Raw genomic sequence first — 8,036 nt, forward strand, 5'->3', positions numbered from 1 at the left:
CGGTGTCGGCCCTGCGGCCTGCGCGGCTGTGCGCCTGGGGGTGCAAGGCGGGCTACGCCTGTCGGCGGCCGGTCGGCCTGTGCCTGCGCCGCTGCGCTGTGCGGCTGTGCCCCTGGGGAAGCAAGGCGGCTGCGGCCTGCGGCTGTGCCTGCTCGCGCCCTGCGCGGCCGAGCGCTGGGGGCGCAAGCGGCTGCCGGCGGGACTCGGGAGCACGGCCGGCGGGCAGCGGCTAGGGTTCGGTTTCGGGGGCGGCGGCCACGGCCGAATCTAGGAGCGACGGCTTTGGGGGCGACGGCCACGGGCGCCTGCTTCCTTCCTCTAATCCTCTTGCCTTGTTGGGCTGTGATGAAATATACAGGGTATAAAAAATTTTGTTAGGCATGGATGAAATTTAAGGTATGGCGGAGGCGGGGCGGCGGCGACGCGAAGGAGGCGGCGGCGCGGAGGCGGGGCGGAGGAGGCTGCGGGGCGGCGGCTGCGGGGCGGAGGAGGCTGCGGGGCGGCGGCTGCGGCGCGGAGGGCGGAGGTGGCTGGCAGCGCGGAGGCGGGGCGGCTGCGGCGCGGAGGGCGGAGGCGGCTGGCGGCGCGGAGGCGGCCTCGGGGCGGGCGGTGGGCGGAATGCAGCGCGAGGAGGAGAAAAAAAATTTTGGACTCCGACTTTAGGTATGGCGCGCGCCATAGTGCGCCATAACAGGTGCTCCGCCCCTAACTCTTGTTAAACCCATTTGCACCCATCCATATAGACCCACGTCGGAACCCGCCCCAAAAAACCCATCAGAGCCCAACCCGTTAGCAGGACTAATTGTTGATGGATAGTTGGATACCCTCTACGGCTCTACCAAATCGCCAAGCTAGAAAACCACGTGCCTTCGGGGCTTTATCGCGAACTTCACTAAGCTCATCATCTTTTTTTTTTTTGAAGGACACTAAGCTCATCATCGACATGATATCAATTCAGCAAATCCAACATACGCAGCCGTAGTCTACTTGTTATCCGGTCAGCTGAACGCTCACGTGGTCCAATAGGAGGCTTCTTGCCGTGCCCAAGTCCAACACTCCTACTCCAGTCAAGTGCTGTACCCCACATTCACTCGACACCAGTCACTGGCTACTCGGCCCAGCCCAACACGATCGAACCCGAGAACGCACGAGGCACAAACCTGCAGGCGCGCAAACAGAATACACAAACCTGCAGGCGCATAAGGTGATCGAACCGAGCGCCATAAATTTGAAAAAACTCGGGTGAAAGAGGGCGACGAGAGTTTGAGAACCCTAGCCATGGCCGGAGAGACGGGAGGAGAACCCCGAGCGTGGCTAGCCGTCGACGAGACGGCAGCGGCCTTTATCTCCCGCTCCCTCTCCTCGCGCCCCACAATTATCCTCCCTCCGCCGCTCCACCGCGCGCCGCTACGCCCGGGCAACGTCGTCGAGATCTCCGGCCCGTCCAACTCCGGCAAGTCCCACCTTCTCCTCATGGTAAGAGAAGCCCCATTTTGGTCCAAAATATGATGCAAATGGCGCCAACATGGTGCCAAGCTTGGAATATTGTTATGAAGGGGGAGTGTCTTCAGTAAATTTCCGCTAGTTTTGGTCGCAAAGAATATTTTCGTGAAATAAACGTATGAGTTATGGCGTGTATGATTGACTGTAGAGTGCAATGTATATTAGGTGCTATACTTAGCACTGGAGATCTGCAGGACCTTCAGGAATTTGCACAACTTTGATAGGCAACAATAGTTTCTGACATTGTCGATGCTGAAGCACAGAGTTCTTTTTGAAAATAGGGAGCATAAGTGTTTGATCCTCTTCAGACTTGCAATGCTCCAAATGAGGGGCCCCGTTTGTTAGAAGATAAAATATTAGGCTGGGAGTGATTCTCAAGAAAAAAAATGACATCGCTTTCTATTTTTGTCGAAAGCTAATTTCAGTGTTTGTTTGGTATCTTAGGCTGCAGTGCAGTGCATATTACCAAAGGAGTGGGAGGGCATCTACTTTGGGGGCCTGGGGAAGTCGGTCATGTACTTGGATCTGGACTGCCGGTTTGATGTGCTGCGGCTGGCCCGAATTCTGAGGAATCGCATTGCAGAGGGTCAGTAAGTTCCGTTTCCACTTACTTAATTTTGCGTTATTGACTTAATGCCAGGGCTACATATGCAAGAGCCTGGGTTCTATGCAAACATTTTATAGGCTTTACAATTTCATCAATCTGCACTGCATACCCTTCATAGAGCCCCTTTCACATTTGATAGGTTCAGCACATCTAAGAAATGGAGACTTTGAAAAGGATGGCACCAAGGACGAATTTCAGTGTTCTTTACAAAACATGCTGTTCTCTGATTGCATGCAGCGTTTCTTGTATGTCCGCTGTTACAACAGTTCTGAATTTACAGCTGCTTTGAAGGCAAGTTCTCTGTGTATGGGTCCTATATCTCATAAAATCACTACCCTCTTGGCATGCTCATATATATGTTGTTCACCGCTTCCTTGAGCTGTTGTTAATAAACAAACAAGCAGAATCTTATAACAGCTGGTCTATCTTATACTGCTCACTGCTCACTTCTGACCTATTGAACCTCTGGAAAGAACTGGCTGGATCGTCTATGGTGAATAATTTGTGAGCATTAAAAAGGTTCCATTCCATGGTTAGCAGGACAAGAGTGTATTGGCCACAAGTGTAACGTCTGTACTTCGAGTTTTTCTTTTTCCCTTGAAGAGACGATATTTACTGACAGCCAAGAATGATACATCTTACACATTTAGCAACACATGCTTCTGATTTTTTTTTGAATTTTTCTTTTGTTAATCTTTGACTAACAAAATTGGATTTTACTAGGTAAATGTGACAAGCTTCGTGTAGCACTGGATTACTAAAACTTATTTTCACTCTCACCACCATATGCTCAATCATCTTATTTCATGTACTCCAGACTCCAAGCACAATGTTCCAGAATTAAGATAAAAATTTCCCTCTCCAGACTAAATTTCATGTTTTAGATCCATACACACCTTACAAGAAAGGACTACATACTAAAGTATTTGACACAGTTTGTCCCTAATTCTCTAAAATACCACTGCCGTTAAGAAACTACTAGGGTCATTTGGTGAAAATGAAAGCTGGCATTCTACTTGCCATGCTTAGATAAATCATATCTTCATCTACGAGATCCATATGTTCTTATTTATCTGGTTTTATTTACTTTACAGACTCTGCAGTCTCAGTCAAGAAGTGAAGTTCTTGGTCTTGGCATATATTTTGTTATGATAGACAGGTATTTTGTTACATATTTTTTGTATTAATTGCATTTTATACTAGACCCATTGCATCTTTTTCTCTAAATGGTCTTATTATAGTTATTTGCCTTATTGCTGTTGCATAGAAAATAACAAGCGATATTTATTAACCTTTCCTCCTTTTTTTCAAAAGCAGATAACTTGCTTCTCTGTTTCTGTATTTTCATTCCTGTAATGATGGTTATCTTTCTAATACTTTCCTTTTTTTTACAGCATTGGTGCTTTCTATTGGATAGATCGTGCTTCTCAACCTGTCGGAGAGAATAAAGGGTGAAAACTACTCCCTCTGTTTTTATTTACATGTCGTATTAGATCTGTTCCAAGTCAAATTTGGTAAATTTTGATCAAATTTGTTGAAGAAATAATAACTTTACAATATCAAATTTATTTCACTGAATCCATCATGAAATATATGTTGATAGTGCATATGTTGAATAGTATAGTTGTTGCTATATTTTTCTATAGAGTTGGTCAAAGTTAGTCAAAAAAATTTTCTTCGAATGCGCAGGAGAACTGCGCATCATTATATTAAGAAAAAGTTAGTGAAGTATGACTTAGGACAAACCTAATATGACATGTAAATAAAAACGGAGGGAGTATATACCTACACAACAACCATCGATTTGTCATTACATGTTTTGTTGAATTGTTGGTTGTCATTTCATCTATTATGTTAAGTCGTTCTGTCATTATTGGTGACATGTGACTAACCAAAAGAGTGTCCTATACTTCTATAGTTCTATGTCTTTGTTCTAAGAACTTCTTGCATATATTTGGATAAAGGAAAAGAGCGAGTAGTTTGGCTAGGAAATTTAGCCATTACAATACTGTCTGGATTTTAGAGTAATTTGATAGGCTGACAGTTATACCATGTTATAAAAATGCTAACAGTCAGCAATGGCACCAAATTCTATTTTGAATTGAATTTTAGCATCAGTTCCTTTTTAGCTAAAAAGCTTATGTCACAATTTTATCTCTATGCTTTTGGGCCAACTACAATTATTGATGCAGGAAATCACTGCAGAGCATCACTGAAACTGTTATCCACGAGATACGCAAGTTTTTGCAACTTCAACCTGCATTGGTGTTGGTCACGAAGGCACCCATTTATGCAGATGGCACTACAACAGCAAATGACTTCAATAGGTAGTCAATATTCTTGGCTTACTTTCCTGTTAACAATTTTAGTTTGTAAACTAGTGGGGATGTACGTACCTGTGGTACGTGTTTAAAAATAACATGAGATTCAAAAATGATATAAGCAAAGTCTACTAAAACAATTAAATTCCGCTAAAACAACTAAATTATCATTTTTATTAAAAATGTAACAATCAACTCCATTCTAAATCTAATCTAATCTAGGTTCTCATAAAAAGTTTCTTCAGTTTTGATTTCTTGAAGATTCTCACAACATCTTATGTACTTGTACATATATTTCAATGCGGATTTATAGCCATCAGAACCCAAACATGGTACTTCATGGACCTTCTTTATCTCTTCAGCTCGAATGACAACCGCACATTTGATGCCATCACGCAAAATAGGGTCTACATATGCCAACTCTGACATCTGTAATAGAAAACCAAAACTGTTGATGGCGTAAGAATTAGTAGCTAGCAATCATTTGAACTCAAATTTAAATTAACTGTAATATGACGGTTATTGAACCATATTGCAATTTTTCAAATTTAATATCCATTTTAATTTGGTTGCAAAATTGTAGTATAAAATGAATTGTCAGATACTTAATCATTATCACTCTTAAACATTTCAATAAATTATTTGTCTCCAGGCCAATTGCACTGTTTTTTTCTTCAAAATATATAATTTGGGCACCTCACCTGAAAGTGCTAGGTGATTTTTTGTGGTATTTAGGGGTTCTTCGAAATACGTGATGGAGGATTCAACTGTTTTGAGATATTCAAGACTGGAGGAAGAAAGAAGTCTCTCTTTTCGGGAATATATGCCATCAATATGGCAGGTCTGTGATAAATTGATTCTTAGCTTCTTTTGTTGATGTGTGCTCATCCATAAGATATAAATTTGCCCTTTTTTCTATATATTGGAATCATAATAACTGTATAACAGGCTAAAATTTCTCTGAAATTGTGTTCTTGCAGTCCTTTGTTACTCACAGGATAAACCTGCAAGGTATATGTTGTTAAGTCTATTATATATGATTTAAAATTTACTCTCTCGGTCACTGTAATCGTATTAGTTTTATTGTATAGTAGAAGCAGAAGTTCCCTCTGTGCATGAAAATGAGGTACTTTCTACATATACTTCTGAGTGGATGCAACCTTCCCTTAAAACAAAGGAGAAGTTTTCTATTGTGGATGTAAGATCTTGCATCTCATATTCCTTTTGCTTACTGGTAACATAACAATTTTCCTAATATGGTGTAAACTTTGATTGGTACCATATTTCTTTTAACTGAGATGACTCCTTTTCAATTTTAGGATGGTGTTATCCTTGCACAGTGAATTTACCAGTCTCTGGCTTTGTGCTGATGAATATGACCGAACTCATGAAATCTTTGTAAAGAAGTACGCATGCGCACAGGATATGCTGTGTTAGTATCTCCATCTTGGTTCTCTGGTATTGTATATCACACACATACAGGCACATAAGTACTTTCCATCAGCATGTTTGTTTCCATTTGTTAATACATAAATATAGTCATATTGCACTATTTTGAACTTCTCTTGTTTCCTCACATCAAATGTATAATTGCTGTGGCTTGACTTTAATCTTGCTGTAATAGCTAAATATGACCCAAAAGGCCAAAAATAAACTCACATAATATCATTATTGCAATTTTTCACAGCATAAACTTGACAGTTAAGTAAAATGATGGGTTAACCTTTTATTTCTTGGCTTTGGTGTTTGGCATTACATTATGAGACCTGGCATTATAGCCTATAACAGTCCTGGGAAAAGCAACCCATTTTCTTTATACAAACATTTGTCTGGACCATTGGCTGTTTGGTACCAATGTCATGCAAATTTTAACTTATGTGTTTGTTTATTCCAAGTGCATGAGGTTTCTGTTTCTGTAATCATAGGAACTACACAAGATACGTTACCCGTCATGAGGAGAAAAAAAGGCATAGGATGCAGAGACACTAAAGCTTCAGCTACTCAGGTATGATCTTGATCTGAAAGAGACGTAAGTCCCAAAATACCATCCAGTAGGTCATGTAATCATGTTGTAACACACCCCATAGCAATCCTGGTGATACACCTGTGTTGGTTGCCTCCTCAGTTCAGAGTGATTTCAAGGGTTGATGAATGTTGGAACTTGGAACTCATCTTGAAGCCAGCAACGAGAAGGCCTTTCATTTGAGGCCTGAGAAGTTGGCAAACTCATTTCTACATAGCATAAATAGTTCAATTTGACTTGCTGATTTGTTCAAGGCCAGCTGATTGGTTGTTTGCTGTGGAAGCATTCACTATGATGATCTAGTGCATTTTGTCCTATTGTGTCATCATGTACTATGCAACAACTTTGTTGAAACATCTCATTTTGTGCTGTGAATCTTTGCTTGTTTCCTAGATAGAAGTTTGTTTTCATTCCGTGATTTCCTACTCAAGATTTAATAGTTATATTGGTTGTACTTTATCCTTTTTATCAATGTCCTTGCATGCTCCTAAGTTCCAGCTGGTGTTTCCCTCTCCTTCCTAGGAAAAGATGTACCCTTTTTTGTGATTTCAAAGTTGCTGTACCCATAATTGTTGGTATTGTCATTTTCTCTGCCACTCTAGCACTGGGTTTCTCCCCATATTTTATTGATTGTCGTTTGTCAGTAAGTATGTCAGCCGATGTCCTAGTTATTCAAATTATAACATCAACGGTGAAGGTGAGACTAAAGCCAGCGGTGATCGTTTTCTGCCGGCCTTCCAATTGACGTGTGGGGACTCCTGTACTGATGATGAGCATGTCATCTTCTGTTTACGGCGTATGTGCACAAGTGGGCTATTTAAGAAGGCAACGTATGCTATGGAAACCAGCCTACTGTGAAAACTCGTGCAAACCACGGCAAAAAGGTCGTCTAAATTCATCAAAAAAATCACACATGCTGATGATATGATGATACACAACCTTGTAAAATATTTTGTCCAAACTCGACTTCGTTTGTAAGATATAAAAATAACAAATTTCAACCCAGAAAGCTGTCAGATGATTTGTTAGAAATTTGTTATTTTTATATCTCACAAACGAAGTCGAGTTTGGACAAGATATTTTACAAGATCGTGTGTCATCATATCATCTGCATGTGTAATTTTTTTAGTAAATTTAGACGACTTTTTTATCGTGGTTTGCACGGGTTTTCACAGCAGGCTGGTTTCCATAGCATACGTTGCCATTTAAGAATTATGGTGTTATAGATGTATTTTAATCATGGTTATGTGTTCGTGCTAGGAATGAAACTGATGTAATGCTGACATTTGTTCTTTTTTTTTGGGTACTATTTCGTTTGTCTGTCAAGTATTCAAGTGTCCTTGCGTTACATTCGACCTGTGCATCAGGTCACTTCATGGATCATTTATTTGTGTAAAGAAGAAGAGTAGGCTGTCTAAGCTGATGCTTCCGTTAAGCTTGTGATCCAACGGCTGCTGTGCATACTAGTCTAGATAGGTTAGGTCTAGGCGTAGTTTGGGTGCTCGGCGTCGACTACGGCGGCGGAGCGTTGATCCGGGAGTGGCGGCGGTGACGGCGCGACTCCGGCGGAGAATAAAGGTCT

At 41.5% G+C, this 8,036-nt stretch overlaps 1 protein-coding gene across 6 annotated transcripts; it reads left to right on the forward strand.

Moving 5' to 3' along the window:
* The first annotated feature begins 1,149 nt into the window (after positions 1-1,149).
* On the forward strand, positions 1,150-6,913 carry LOC120674046 (DNA repair protein XRCC2 homolog). 6 transcript variants are annotated; one of them, XM_039955124.1, is made up of 12 exons: positions 1,150-1,476; positions 1,948-2,089; positions 2,250-2,401; positions 3,205-3,269; positions 3,505-3,561; positions 4,303-4,437; positions 5,167-5,272; positions 5,412-5,442; positions 5,526-5,665; positions 5,751-5,863; positions 6,357-6,436; positions 6,557-6,913. In XM_039955124.1, the coding sequence occupies exons 1-10, from the start codon at positions 1,279-1,281 to the stop codon at positions 5,772-5,774; spliced, it is 1,050 nt and encodes a 349-aa protein (XP_039811058.1). In that variant the 5' UTR covers positions 1,150-1,278; the 3' UTR covers positions 5,775-5,863; positions 6,357-6,436; positions 6,557-6,913. The 6 variants fall into 6 exon arrangements, with proteins under 6 accessions (XP_039811058.1, XP_039811057.1, XP_039811056.1 ...); XM_039955123.1 differs by having other exon boundaries at positions 1,152-1,476; positions 5,523-5,665; positions 5,751-5,889; XM_039955122.1 differs by having other exon boundaries at positions 1,153-1,476; positions 5,523-5,665.
* The last annotated feature ends 1,123 nt before the right edge of the window (positions 6,914-8,036 follow it).

This window comes from Panicum virgatum, chromosome 5N (genome assembly GCF_016808335.1).
Source record: "Panicum virgatum strain AP13 chromosome 5N, P.virgatum_v5, whole genome shotgun sequence".
Lineage (NCBI taxonomy): Eukaryota > Viridiplantae > Streptophyta > Magnoliopsida > Poales > Poaceae > Panicum > Panicum virgatum.